Raw genomic sequence first — 15390 nt, 5'->3', positions numbered from 1 at the left:
AGTCCTCTGTGTGTTATTAGGGAGGGGAGTCAAACCATTCTGGCCACCGAGGGAGTTGTGGGTTTGGAAGAACAGAGTTTCTTGGGCTGATTTCTTTGCTTGAACATCTTTGGCTTTTCTTTCAGGAGGACTGCACTTTCCAGTTCTTTTCCAGACTGGTTCTTCAGGGAGGACACCAGTAAGGCACACTGCAATGGGGATTGGGAGGGTTAGCGGTGCCCCAGCCACGATGTGCCTCCAAGCAGGGGATACCCCCCGCTTACACACACACACAGCAGGAGAGACTGGGTCCACTGGGGCCTCTGGACTCCTCTTTCTGTCCCTAGAATGCCTCCTGGGGCTGAGAGCACTAGGGATCAATCCTATTAATAATAAGCCCCATGTATTATTGAGATGCCTCAGGCACTGAGCTAGTCAATGCCTGGGGGTCTCAAACCCTCTTGCCAACAAGGCATGCCAACTATGCTTTTAGTCCCATTTTGCAGACGAGGAACCCAAAGCTCCATGAGCTTAAGGGACGTGCCCAAGGCTACACTACTCGTTTGTAGAGGACCTTCAATTCAAATCCAGGTGGATCTGGTTCCAAAGCCAGTGCTTTCCGTACGTGGACCCAGCATCCACATACGCCCATCAGCTCACCACATACCCAGGGCCAATGCTGGCAGAGCAGTGGTATAATACTTGGTTCCTTTTGCCAACACATTTCTCAACTGCCTGAAAGCTTCTCCAGTAATTCTCAAAGCATGAAGACACCATTTGAAAGTAAATCACGTCCTAGGCAGGGTGGGTTAAACCATTATTGCCCACTAACACTTTGTGAACGTTTGTCAGATGAGGGAACAGACTAAGGTGCACTTGAGAAGGGTAAACAAAGCACTAGAGAGGCATCGCTCCAGGGAGGGCAGCTGAGGCATGGCCAGGGGAGCCACAGATGGGCCAGCCCAGTGGCCCTGCCCTCTCAGGAGCTCACACTGTAGTCAGGGGCATGTTGCCCTGTAAATGGCTGCAATAAAAATGTGTCGGGCCAAGTCTCCTTCACGGGCTCTTCCTCCCTCCCCCTCCCTTGACCATGACCCCTTTCATGCTATCTGTCTACCCCCATAGCTTGAACTGCTCCACATCTACCTCCAGCCTCTAACTTCTCCCCCTCTCTCAAGGACCCGCAGCTCACAAGCACCACAAACTCACCTTTGTCCTAGGCCCACCCTCTCCGCATCCCCGGCAGGATCCTCTCCTGTTACTTCTCTCTTGGTCAATGGCACCACTCTCTACCAGGTCCCCCAGCAAGGAACTTGAAAGTTACTCTGGAATTCTTCCCCACCCCATGCATTCCATCGCCATAAATGTGGTCAATTCTTCCTTAAATGCTCTCATGTCCGTTCCCTCATCCCTGTTCTCATGGGTCCTCACATGACCTGGCCCCTTTCTACCCCTCTCATCTCACCCGGAATTGTTCAACACCATTCTCTGAGGAAGTAACATTTTAAAGAGTCTTGAATGATAAGGAGCAACCTATGGGCATCTGGGAGGGGATGGCAGGGAGAGAAAAGAGCAGGTGCAGAGGCCCCAAGTTGAGGAAGGAGTTTGGGAATGAGCTCAGGCATTCAAGGAACTCCAAGGAAGCCAAGATGTATAGCACACAGACCTTAACCATGACTTATAGGAAACTCCCATGCTTCATCCAAAGCCTTGGGTGTCAGTGGATCAGGACATGGGGAGGGAAGCTGATATGGGGTGAGTTGTGTCCCCCAGAAAGATATGTGGTAGTCCAAACCCACTGTCCATGTGAATGTGACCGTCCTTGGAAATAGGGTCTTTGTAGATGTAATTAAGATGTAAGTTAATGAGGTCATACTGGAGAAGGGTGTGCCCTTAATCCAATAGCAGTGGCATCCCTTCAGGAGAAGAGATGCAGACACACACAGGGGGAGGGGAGCCATGCAAAGGTGGAGGCAGAGCTGGGAGCTGTGTTGCCACAGCCAAGGAATACCAAGGATTGCTGGTGACAAGGACTCTGTCCTTGACTGAACTTCAAGTGGGCTCCTCTGAGCGCTCTTCTTGACTCAGCCTTGACTTTGGCCTATTAAACCCAGTTTTAGCAAAGAATCCCGTTCAGCCTGTTTGGCAAGAATCCCCCTACCCTTAATATCTAATTAAGTTCCTTTTAGTACATTTCTATCCACTGACCTTTTTGCTATATTGGCTATAAATGGGCTATAAATCCCCAGCTCTCTTGGCTGTATTCAGAGCTGAGTTCAATCTCTCTCCTCTACTGTAGTAGCCTTGGATAAAGTCTTCCTTGCCATTTTTAACAAGCATCCAGTGCAATTTTTTTTAAACACCAGCCAGCACCAGAAGCTAGGAAGGAGTAAGGAAGGATTCTACCCAGAGCCCTCAGAAGGAGCATGGCCTCTCTGAAAGCTTGAGTTCAGACTTCCAGCCTCTGAAACTGAGAGGATAAATGTCTCTTGCTTTAAGCTGCCTAGTTTGTGGTACTTTATATGGCAGCCCCAAGACAGAAGTGCAGTCATTCAACCCACACCTAAAGCATACCTTCTGGGAGTAGTTGAGAGCCTTCTCTATCTCAGACATGATGGCGTTGATGTCATCGCTTTCGTAAATACCTAGACACAAAGCACATTGTGAGCATGGAGAAGGCGTGTAGATCCTGGCAAGCGTCCGTATCTGTACACACCAGGGCTGTGTGGTGACCGGAGCTGACCAGCCCCCACCCTTACGCCATCCAGCGGTGAAGGGGATGGGCACAGACAGTGAGGCTCCCAGCAGGGGGGCTGGCCCTAGGACTCAGCACCCTGCACCCAGCCAACTGCTCTCACCCAGACGAAGGAAGGGTTAGGAGCGATGGTCCTGCTATTCCAGTGAATAAAAAGACCCACCTTGGTATTATTTAAAGTATCTAGTGTCTGTAGTGAATATTGGTGACTTATTTGAGAGGGACTGGAGTGTAATGACTTAGAAGACAGCCTCTGAAGTTGGCCTGCCAGGGTTCAACTCCTGGTCCCACCACTTATTACTTGTGTGCTTTTGGGCTCTGTGTCTCAGCTTTCCCATCTGTAAAATGGGGATAAGAGTAACCCACTTCATAGGGTTATTGTGAAGAATGAATAATAATATATGTAACAGGCTTGGAACCATGTCTGGCATATAATAACTGTTCTAGAGTGTGTGCTATTATTAGTAATAATCACCAATGATAACTTAAATGTTAATGTCCGGCACTTTTCAGGGGAAGAGCTGGGTAACAGGGCCCCAGAGTTCCAGCCCCAGCTATGCCACTAACTTTGTAACCACAGGTAACTCATGTCCCTGGGAGTCATTTCTTCATTTGTAAATCAGAGAGGGTGGAATGTACTAGTGCATCCCAAACTTCAATCGCTGCTGTATCCCCATCACGATTTCCCCTTATCTGCATACCACCTAAACCACTATCTCCTTTATATATTTTGTCAATTCACTTTTGTTTACTTAAAAGCATATATATATATACACACACATATAGATATGTGTGTGTATATATATATATATTATTGACATATGTTAGTTTCATGTATACAACATAATGATTGGATATTTGCGTAAACTGTGAAATGATCACTATAATGTCTATCTAACATACTTTAAAAGTATAATTTTAAAAAGAAAACTTAAAAAAACAAAGAAAGAAAAAACTTAAGGGCGCCTGGGAGGCTCAGTTGGCTAAGCATGGACTCTTGCTCTCAGCTCAGGTCTTGATCTCAGGGTCATGAGTTCAAGTCCTTCATTGGGCTCCACGCTGGGCATGAGCCTACTTTGAAAAAAAAAGTACATAAATAAAACATTTTAAAAAATAATAAATAGGGGCGCCTGGGTGGCTCAGTCGGTTAAGCGGCTGCCTTCGGCTCAGGTCATGATCCTGGGGTCCTGGGATTGAGCCCCACGTCCCGCTCCCTGCTCAGCGGAGAGCCTGCTTCTCCCTCTCCCTCTGCCTGCCACTCTGCCTACTTGTGCTCTCTCTCTGTCAAATAAATAAATAAAATCTTTAAAAATAATAATAAATTTTAAAAAGAAAAAAATTTATGTCACTTCTGACAGCAGAAAGTTAGCACCTTTTTAAAAAAAAACATTTATTTTTAAGTAGGCTCTAGGTGCAATGTGGGGCTTGAACTCATGACCCTCCTGACTGAGCTAGCCAGGCCCCCCAGAAAGTTAGCACTTTTTAAAAAAGATTTATTTATTATTTGGGGGGGTGGTGGGGGAGAGAGAACCTCTATGCCGCGCTCAGTCTCACAACCCCAAGATTATGACCCTGAGATCATGACTCCAAGATCATTACCCAAGCTGAAACCAAGAGTCGGTCGCATAACTGACTGAGCCACCCAGGTGCCCTAAAGTTAGCACTTTTTTTTTTTTTTAAGATTTTATTTATTTATTTGACAGAGAGAGAGACAGCGAGAGAGGGAACACAAGCAGGGGGAGTGGGAGAGGGAGAAGCAGGCTTCCCGCAGAGCAGGGAGCCCGATGCGGGGCTTGATCCCAGGACTCTGGGATCATGACCTGAGCCGAAGGCAGACGCCTAACGACTGAGCCACCCAGGTGCCCCTAAAGTTGCACTTTTTAATGAAATGTTAAAATAAGTAAATAACTACTTAGGGGAGGAAAAAAAGCAAACCCTTTCCCTCTATTCTCTTAGATTTCTCCAGCTGGGAGAATAAAACTGACAAAGACAGATTAACAAGAGAAAAACAGAATTTCTTAACGTGGGCAGCATGCACACAGGCAGGAGAAAGTAACTCAGAGGGTGTGGTTGGAAGTTGGGGCCTACATGGCATCTTAACCAAGGACAGCTTGGGGCGCCTGGGCGGATCAGTGGGTTAGGCATCTGCTTTCAGCTCAGGTCATGATCCTAGAGTCCTAGGATTGAGTCCCGTGTCGGGCTCCCTGCTTAGTGGGGGGTCTGCTTCTCCCTCTACCCTTCCCCCCTGCTCGAGCTCTCTCTCTTTCTCAAATAAATAAATAAAATCTTAAAAAAAACAAAACTAAGGACAGCTCCTTTGTAGGGAAGTGACAAGACAAAGGGAAGGGGGTTAGGCTCTTAGGGGCGGCCGACCGTGGGAAGGCAAATACAGGGAGGGAAATGAGGGAAGATACACATTGTTTTAGTAAGGTTTGTTGTCTCCAGTGCTTCTCCTTCTTCTGGCATGGGAGAGGGAGACACCTAAGATGGACATTTATGTCCTGCTTTTAGGCAAATGGGGGTGCAGAGAACTTCACTATTCCTCAGTTGTCTTCAGTTCAAACCAATCCTTATGCCACAGTGGCATATTTTGGGGTGGCATGTTCTGATCCCCTACAACTATCGCAGTAAAAGAAATTGTTGCTCCATGTTCCACATTTACCCATCTTGCCAGCCTCCTGTTATAAACATACCACCTTTTGGGAAATGTTAAATTAAGAGACCCTTGAGGCCCCTTCCAGCTGTGACATTCTGAAATATTTTTAAGTCAGGGCACCTGGCTGGCTCGGTCCAGAGAGCGTGCAACCCTTGATCTCGGGGTTGTGAGTTCAATCCCCACATTGGGCATGGAGCTTACTTAAAAAATAAATAAATACAGTATTTTAAAGTAGGCTTACTTTTTTTTTCTTTTTTACTTTAAAAAAGTGTAGTAAAATACTCAACATAAAATGTACCATTTGAACCTTTTTTTTGGTTTTGTTTTTTAAGATTTATTTATTTTAGAGAGAGAGCACAAACAGGAGGAACAGAGGGAGAGGGAATCTTAAGCAGACTCTGCGCTGAGCGTGGAGCCCAGTACGGGGCTCGATCTCATGACCCTGAGATCAGGACCTGAGCTGACCCCAAAAGTCAGATGTTTAACTGACCGTGCCACCCAGGCGCCCCCCATTTGAACCATGTTTGAAGGGTGCAATTCAGTGGCATTAAGTATGTTCACATCATTGTGTGGCCCTGACCACCATCCGTCTCCAGAATAGGAATGCTGGAGATTTCCGAATGGGATTTTCACATGCCCCTTTCCTGGAACACATCTACGGCGCGGGGAGCTATGTTGGTACCGAGACAACTTTCTGGAAGGAAGGAGGCGGAGGGGCCTGCCAACCCTCACGCACCTGTGTCTCCAAACCAGTGGAAGCGCCCAGCAGTAGCCTGGGTGACCTCCCGGTAGGCGGCGCTCGTGTCAGTGCGGCTGGCATAGTGGGCAGGGGGCGTGATGTCCATCTGAGGCTCACCCACGTAGAAGAGACACACGTTCAGCTGGAGGTCGCAGCCCCCACAGGCCTCGGCCATGTAGGCGCTGAGCATGGGCTGTGGGGCGAGAGACGGCAGGAGGGCCCCGCGGCTGAGGGCTCTTGGAGGGACTGGTCTCAGGTCCTCTGAGCCTAATCCTCTTTCCCCAGGGCCTACTGGGTGCCAGGTCTAATACATGGCACCAAGGATAGAAAGATAACTGAGCTTGGGCCATAGTTTCTCTGTTTTAATAGGGCATGGCCGGGGAGTGGACCTGAGAGCCTGCTCATGCTGAGTGTGGTCAGGGGACCAGAAGCATGGACATCTCCTGGGAGCTTGCTGGGAAGGCAGACTCTCAGGTCCCAGGCCAGGCCTTCAGGAACAGGATCTGCATTTTAACAACAACCCCAGGTAACTCTTCTGCACATTAAAGTCTAGTTTAGAGGGGCACCTGGGTGGCTCAGTCAGTTAAGCGTCTGCCTTCGGCTCGGGTCATGATCCCAGGGTCCTGGGATCGAGCCCCGCATCGGGCTCCCTGCTCTGCGGGAAGCCTGCTTCTCCCTCTCCCACTCCCCCTGCTTGTGTTCCCTCTCTCGTTATCTCTCTCTGTCAAATAAAGAAATAAAATCTTAAAAAAAAAAAAAAGTCTAGTTTGGAAAATCAGGCTGGAGAAATCCGTTGCTAAGGCATCCACCTAGTAGAAGATGTATGGCCTACCCACCATGTCCTGGTCAGGGATGCCCCCCGTGAAGAGGTAGATGCCCTGTGACTGGTGTTTGTCTTTGTCCTTGAAGTCCACTTCCACAGCCTTCCGCAGGGCGCTGAGGACATTCCTGCTTCCCTGACAGCGCAGGGTCAGGGCCCACCTGGGAGGTGAGGAGGGCCAGCTGAGGGAGGCCCCAGGGGTGTGGCGGGGGGAGGGCGGAGAGTCCGCCGGAGAGGGGGACAGAGCAAATGGTACCCCAGAGGCTGCCCTCTGACACGGCAGGCGCAATCTCGGACCGTCACCTACCGCCAGGGGTCACCTACCGCCAGGCGCTTTGTAGGTTTTCATGGCTCACGGCAGCCATCTCGGGCCTCCAGCTTTCAACTGTGCTTCCAAACCTTGGGAGGGAAGGTAAGAGGGTGTGTTCTTAAGTGAGAGATATATCCACGCTACACCCCAGGGCTTTGGGCTCCCCAGGCTTTTAGGGGGGCAAAATTCTGATTGCACCCCAAAAGGTTAGGATGTCACCGGCCTGGGGCATCCACAAGATTTCCTTGCTAGTCATGACGTGTCACATACATCTGCAGGGCGAGCAGAACCGGGGGTCTCAAGACTCAGAGCCAGGACCAGCTCTGGCCAGACTTCTTTTCTGACTTCCCCACCCCCCAAAGGAGGGAGTCATTGCCCCATTTTAAATTCCCCTAGAACAGATTCAGCCCCACAACTGACTTTTTTCACTCTGTCTGTACTATAGTTTTGTTTTTTTGGTTTTGTTAGATTTTATTTATTTATTTGAGAGAGAGCGAGCGAGAGAGCATGAGCCAGCGGGGGCAGGGGGTGTAGGGAGAGGGAGAAGCAGACTCCCCACTGAGCAGGGAGCCTGATGTGGGGCTCGATCCCAGGACCCTGAGATCTTGACCTGAGCCGAAAGCAGACGCTTAACCATCTGAGCCACCCAGGCACCCCTATAGTTTTTAATAAAAAAAAAATGCATCATCTCATTTTCCTATGAGACAGAATTTAAATCCTTGAGAAGAGGACTGCTCCTCTTTATCAAGGAAAAGGTGTCTCTTCTCTGGCTCTAGATGAATTCTTCCACCTGGCCTTCTGAGACTCTGCCCACAGATACCTCCTTCCCCCCAAACATCCCCTACTTCTCTCTACTCGCTTCTGCCCCACTGTCTCTGCACATGTTTAAGCCTGTCCATTCTTAAAAATAACTTCCTCTTTCTTCCAGGGTCAACTTCTTTAGCCACTTCTCTTTGCCGTGTACGGACCAGCTACCTGGAAAAACAATGTCCCACCACCTCCTCAGCTTCTCCTTACTCCAAAACCCACTGCAGTCCAGCTTCTGGTAGGTTCTCTGGCAAATATTAACAATAACCTCCTTCCCCTCTCATGAAAATATCTATTGTAGTTGGATAGTAAATCCTCTATTACAGTTTGTTAAAAAATTCTAACAATATCTAGAGAGTAAAAATTCCTCCAATTTTATTCCCCAGAAAAAGTTCTGTTAACTTTATATTCTTTTGGATTAAAAAAATAAAAAGCATAGGGGTGCCTGGGCAGTGGGTAGAGCATGCGACACTTTTTTTTTTTTTTTTTTTAGAGACAGAGAGGGGCCCTTGGGTGGCTCAGATGCTTAAGTGTTTCCCTTCAGCTCAGGTCATGATCTCAGGGTCCTGGAATCGAGCCCCAAGTCAGGCTCCCTGCTCAGCGAGGAGTCTGCTTCTCCCTCTGCCTCTCCCCTCTCCCCTCTGCTCGTGCTCTCTCTCTCTCTCAAATGAATAAATAAAATCTTAAAAAGAGAGAGAGAGAGAAAGACAGGGAGAGAGCGGAGGTGGGGGGCAGAGGGAGAAGGAGAGATAGAATCCTAAGCAGGTTCCACACCCAGTGTGGATCCCGATGTGGGGCTCGATCTCACGACCCTGAGATCATGGTCTGAGCCAAAATCAAGAGTCAGATATTTAACCAACTGAGCCACCCAGGTGCCCCAGAGCAGGTGACTCTTGATCTCAGGATTGTGAGTTTGAGCCCCATGTTGGGTGTAGAGATTACTTATAAAGAAATAAAATCCTTAAAAAATAATAAATAAAAATAAAAAGCATAAAACTTGTCAAATCACTAAGTTGTACACCTGAAACTAAGTAACATGGTGTCAACTATACTAAAAAAAACATAGATATATACATATTTACAGAAATGGAATTTTACAGTATATACTTTTTGTAACCTGCTTGTTTCCTTTCATTGGGATTTACAGAGGACATTTTTCTAAATGCGCACATGTAAATCTCCCTCATTCCCTCATTCTTTTGAATGGTTGCACTGTCATGATTGTTTTACCCATTTTGCCAATGGTCATGCAGTTTTTTTCTAGGTTTATCCGCTATTAGAACTCTGCATTGAACAACCCTGCATGGTTATCTCTGCACAATGATCCTTGTATTTCCTTCAGATAAAATAAAAAGGTTTAGGGGCGCCTGGTGGCTCAGTCGGTTAAGCGTCTGCCTTTGGCTCGGGTCGTGATCTCAGGGTCCTGGGATCGAGCCCCACATCGGGCTCCCTGCTCCGTGGGAGGCCTGCTTCTCCCTCTCCCTCTCCCTCTGCCTGCCGCTCCCCCTGCTTGTGCTCTCTCTGTCAAATAAATAAATAAAATCTTAAAAAAAAGCTTTAATTGAAGGAATGAAGAATATACGCTTAAAAATTTAATACAGGGGCTATACCAAATTACACTTCTGTGGACAGTTTCCAAGAGTGCCCTTTCCATCACATCATCACCAGCACTGTGCATTGTTTTTTTTTTTTTTTTGACTCTTTTAAAAGATTTTATTTTTTTATTTGTGAGAGAGAGAGAAAGAGAGAGAGAGGAGCCTGAGATCATGACCTGAGCCGAAGGCAGCCGCTCAACCAACTGAGCCACCCAGGCATCCCTGAATCTTTTACATATTCGGTTGCCAAACTGAGTTGTAAAAAAAAAAAAAAAAATTGTATCTCATTGTTTCGTTATCAGTGAGCTCTACTGCCAAATTTAGTGGATTCCTTTATTCTTCCCCTTCCTGCTTTGTTTCTGCAGAATCAAACTCTGTTTCTTTCTGAGACGTGGCCTCTCAACACCATCCTCTCCTCATTTTCCTCATCCCTCTTTGGCTGCTCCTCTCTTGTGTTCCTTTGGGGGTTCCCTTCCTCTGCCTGCCCTCCAAACATCAGTGCCTCACCAGTTCTGCCTTCAGTTGTCTTCTCTTCCCTTCACATCTCCACAGGTGTGTTTCATGCCCTTCTCACCCACCTGACCAGAATGCCGATGGCTCGCAAACCTGTATTTCCTGACTAGAACTCCTCACCAGAGTCCTACGACTCTTGAATTTCCTCTTGGAAATCTTCAATTGTACAGGATTAAAACCATCTTCTACTTCCAAGATCTGCTTCATCTGGGACATCTTCTCTTCACCATTCTCACGCCCTACAGCCAAATGGTAACTACGTGTTGTAGATTCTAACTCTCCAACACCTCTCACATGCATCCTTTTTTCCATCCCCATGGCCATGGCTCAAGCCTACTCCACGCTAGTGCAGACCACTGAGCAGTCCCAATGGCCTCCATCCCTCCAGGGTCACATCCCTTCAATGCCTCCTTCACATTGTGACATGAGTATTCAAGATCTGATCATGTTATTACCTTGCTTCAAATCTTCTGATGCCTAGGGGCGCCTGGGTGGCTCAGTTGGTTAAGCAACTGCCTTCGGCTCAGGTCATGATCCTGGAGTCCCGGGATCGAGTCCCACATTGGGCTCCCTGCTCAGCGGGGAGTCTGCTTCTCCCTCTCCCGCTCCCCCCTCTTGTGCTCTCTCTCTCTCTCACTCTCTCTCTCAAATAAATAAATAAAATCTTAAAAAAAAAAAAAAATCTTCTGATGCCTAGATGTCCTATAGTATAAAAGCTCCTGAGCACATCCTAGATATATAAACCCTCCATCATCTGTTTGATTTTGCCATGCACAATCTCTTTTTCTCACCCTATTTTCTCACCGACTGAACTCCTTCATGGTCCCCCAAAGTTCCACAGTCCGTGTCCCATAGCTCCAACACCTCTATGCCCCCTGTTGCTTCCTTTACCTAAAATGCCTTTCTTCCCCACTGCCTCCATCATTCCCATGTGCTAGGTAAACACCTACTCATCTGGCAAGACTCAATGAAAGGATCATCTCCTCTGTGAAGATGTTTTCTTTTCTTTCTTTTTTTTTTTTAGATTTTATTTACTTATTTATTGAGAGAGAGAGAGAGAGAGAGAGCATGAGTGCAGGGGGGAGGGGCAGAGGGGGAGAGACAGAGAGAGAGAGAATCTTATGCAGCCTCTACACCCGTGGAGCCTGATGCAGGGCTCGATCTCATGACCCTGAGATCATGACCTGAGCCAAAACCAAGAGTCAGATGCCTAACCAACTGAGCTACCCAGGTGCCCCTGTGAAGATTTTCTGACCTCCCTGTGCTCAGGCAGGATAGTCTGATCCTGCCTTCTGCCTATTTCTGCAGAAAGCAGTTAATAACACTTATTTATTAACATGCCTGTCTCCCTCTACTAGACCCTAACCTCCTTGAGGACAGGTACGGTATGTATTCACTTCCGTATCCCCAGTGCAGGGATTGGTACATGGCAGGCTTTCAGTAAAAGTTTGTTGAATGACTAATGGATGGGTAAATGAATGAAAACATTGCCTAAAATATTTCTCTAAGCATTTTTTTTTTTCTGTAGAATGTATTAGAAAAAGATAAGGCTCTGGTACAGAATAATATCTAATATTAACTGCTGACTTAATAGGTTTAGAATACTCCCTACTTGATACCAAGTGTTATAAACATGTATAGGCTGGGATGCATGGGCGGCACAATTGGTTGAGTGTCTGTCTCTTGGCTTCAGCTCAGGTCATGATCTTGGGGTCATGAGACCGAGCCCCATGTCGGGCTCTGTGTTCAGTGGGGAGTCTGCTTGAGATTCTCCCTCTCCCTCTGTCCCTCCGCCCCCACTCATACTCTAAAATATGTAAATAAATCTTTTAAGTGGGTTCCTTTTCTCTCTTTCTCCCCTAATTAGTGGAAAAGGTATGCAATTATAATAAATATATAAAACTATATATATTTAAATTATAGGTAACTATATATAAATTATATACAACTATATATAGTACATAATTTAAATATATGATGTATAGTTATATATAATTTAAATATATATAGTTATATATAATTTTAAAATATGTATTCTATATACAATATTCATATTTTATATTTTAAACATATATATCAAATTATTTATATATAAAATATGTAATTTAAATATATATAATTTATATATATTCTATAGTTACACATAACTTAAATATATATAGTTATATATATAAATCTATATAATTAGCATTTGGAATTGGAATCTTAAATGTTTGACATCCTGTGGCTTGCTTGACCTGAATTGGGACCTAACACTGGGGCATGCCTGGGGGCCCTTCTTTCTCTTTTTTGTGTTTATCAGCTCAGAATCCAAATGGGGCAATGGGCTGAGTTACTTTATCTTGGCTGATCGAGCAGTGTGTTTGGGGGCCACTTACCACCTTCGCCCCAGTGGGACTGTCCTGCAACCATTTAATTATTCAATACCCCAAACAAGATGATTCAAGTCAGATAAACTGATGGCCATCCTAGGATGCTGGGTGCTGGTGAGATGTCATCTAGCTACCTGCCAGGAACCTCAGCCCCGCGATGGCACGGACCACAGGCAACCCCTGCCCCCAGCACCCCCACTGGGAACTAGGAGCCTACGCGATGATGTTGAAGCAGTCCTTGTTGGACAATTGTTCCTCCAGCAGAAGTCGCAGGGAGTGCTGGATATGAATAATGTACATGGAATTGGTCACAGAGATATCCAGTAGTATAACCACCCTAAAAAGAAACACAAGCTTTAAGAAGAGAACCGAATCTCTCAGATAATGTTTATTTTGTTCCATTTTACTATTTAAAGTTTTTTCCAGGGGAGTTTTGCATGCCAAACTCATAGCTGGCCAAAATCTTGTCTGTGGTGTGAGGTCAGCAGGAGTGGGCTTACAACGGTAGACTAAGGGGGTCGTGGAAGCTTCTCTCCCAGGGGCTTCTACCATGGAGTAAAGTCACACGGTGGAGATGGTTTAAGGGGTGGGGGCTGTCTAGAATGATTTTCACACATTTCCCTGTTTTAAAGCACTAGCATTCACTATTATTAGAGGTTGGGGGCTCTGTAGGGGAAACAGAAACAAGGTAAGCAAATGAGATGGGGAATTAGGTGTATCTGGGCCTCTGGGGAAAGAAATGTATCTTTTGTTTCTTCTCTCTGTTTTAAGATCCCTAGTCCCATGTGGCCTTTTTTCACTACTTCAAATCAATTCCCAACTCCACCGTCCACTCTCATTTTGAGACAGCAATTATGGTTCCATTTATTTAATTTTTTTTTCTTTTTTTAGCGTATATGCTGCCAAAGTGAGCACGAGACAGCAATTATGGAGAGCAAAAGAAAATCTAGTGGATTTAGAGTCAGAAGATCTTGGTTCAGGTCCCACTTCCTGTGTGACTTAGGCAAGTCACAAAACCTCTCTGATCCTTGGCCTATTTAACTATGAACTATTCATAATGAGACTCCTCACAGGGTTGCTTTGAGAATTAAAGGGTGGAATAGTATGGTACTTTGTAAGTGGTAATGCATCCAAGAAGGTATGGAATGGCAAGGATGCTGTAAACGCCACCAACTGTTTCTCCCTGCTCAGCATCCAGCACCTCCCCTCACAACAGCATCCTGGAAAACTCCTCTGCCTCCGTCAGTCCACTTGAATTGAGTGGAACAGACCTGCCCCAAGCTTGAAGGGTGGGCATTTGATGTTAGGTAATTAGAACATCCTACCTCCCAGGCCACAGTGAATATTTCCTGGACAGGTCCTGCCCCAAGCCCTGGGAGTGCTAACCTGATAGAAGATAAGTGGGGAGCTCAGGGGCTATCCTGCTACCTAGGCCAAATGGGACTAGGGATCTTAAAACAGAGAGAAGAAACAAAAAGATCCATTTCTTTCCCCAGAGGCTATCCCCTGGAAGGGAAAGTCTGCCTGACAACAGAGCCACCAGGGAAGGACGTGGAGCTGAGAGATAGAGATAGATTCTTTACGCGCACAAACCCCTGGATGGAGCCATGCCTGAAGACAGCTATCAAATCTATTTTAGAATTTTCAGTTACCTTCAACCAGACCTCCCTGTTTTGTTTAAGCCAACTGGCACTTAGTTTCTGTTGCCTTTTTTTTTTTTAAGATTTTATTTGACAGAGAGAGACACAGCGACAGAGGGAACACAAGCAGGGGGAGTGGGAGAGGGAGAAGCAGGCTTCCTGCTGAGCAGGGAGCCCGATGTGGGGCTTGATCCCAGGACCCTGAGATCATGACCTGAGCCGAAGGCAGATGCTTAACGACTGAGCCACCCAGGCGCCCCATTTCTGTTGCTTTTTAACTGAAAGAATCCTGAGTAACACAATGATGACAGTATTGATTTTGATGATGGTAGTGGTGACTTCTTCATCTAGGGGTTCTGCTGAGTGATGGTTGATCCTTAATCTGAGGGATGGTTTCTGATGCTACCAACAGGGAATTCATGAGTTGGAAAAGTGCTTATGTCACACATGGGACTCACAAAGGACAAGAACACTACTTGAGGGAAGGTACCTTTTTTCGCAGACGGTGCCCCAGATTCTTCGGCTGGCCAAGGAGAGCCACTCGATCCGTCTCTCATACATCCGCAGAGCTCTGCTGAGCTGTTTCTGCAAACCATGGGCCACACAGAGTGAGCGACTGACCAAAGGATGGCCGATTAAGGGGTCTGTGGGGCAAGGTTGGCTTCTAGGGATGGGGCCATGGGTATCCAGGCAGTATAAACGTTTCACTGAATCCTGGGTGAGTCTGCCACAAGACCAGGAAGAGAAGAGTCCACATATTTCATTGCCTGGAAGGGGAGAGGAAGCAGATCTTGCCCCAAAAGATCAGAGACTTTTGTTTGTTTGACAGGTCCCTGCCTGGGAAGCAGGTGGAGAAAGCTCCAGAGGTACCTGGAGGCAGAGCACAGTCTGTTTATAAGAGGAAGTTTGGTCAATGGCTTGGTGTCTCCAAATTCCATGGCACCTTCCTCCTGTCCCCTCTGCCCAAACCCCATATGCTGACCAACTGGACCCATTACTAACCTGGTACTCACAGAGGAAGGGCAGGTCCACGTGAACATTCTTCACTGTCCCGTCATGCCATTCAAACTGGACCATTGCCCTCTGCACTCAGGTGTGGCCAGGATGGGTGGCAGGTGAACAGAGCACATGCGGGGAAGGATTGTTAAGTTTAATTTGGGCACTGGGCTCTCCAAATCAGATGTGTGAGAGGGAAATGGGCTTC

The 15390-nt window shown here is 46.7% G+C and overlaps 1 protein-coding gene across 1 annotated transcript in view; it reads right to left on the bottom strand.

Moving 5' to 3' along the window:
• Positions 1-15390, bottom strand: part of VWA3A (von Willebrand factor A domain containing 3A) — a gene marked incomplete at its 5' end in the record, with an annotated part of 52226 nt that overhangs the window by 14015 nt on the left and 22821 nt on the right. Inside the window, 8 exons of the mRNA XM_032396296.1 lie at positions 36-188; positions 2554-2624; positions 6127-6322; positions 6966-7110; positions 7274-7348; positions 12764-12883; positions 14677-14771; positions 15189-15269. Of these exons, the coding sequence (XP_032252187.1) occupies positions 36-188; positions 2554-2624; positions 6127-6322; positions 6966-7110; positions 7274-7348; positions 12764-12883; positions 14677-14771; positions 15189-15269 (936 nt within the window). The remainder of the gene's footprint in view (positions 1-35; positions 189-2553; positions 2625-6126; positions 6323-6965; positions 7111-7273; positions 7349-12763; positions 12884-14676; positions 14772-15188; positions 15270-15390) is intronic.

This window comes from Phoca vitulina, unplaced genomic scaffold, assembly GCF_004348235.1.
Source record: "Phoca vitulina isolate PV1807 unplaced genomic scaffold, GSC_HSeal_1.0 scaffold90, whole genome shotgun sequence".
Taxonomy (NCBI): Eukaryota; Metazoa; Chordata; class Mammalia; order Carnivora; family Phocidae; genus Phoca; species Phoca vitulina.
This window is presented reverse-complemented; position numbering and strand designations above follow the sequence as displayed.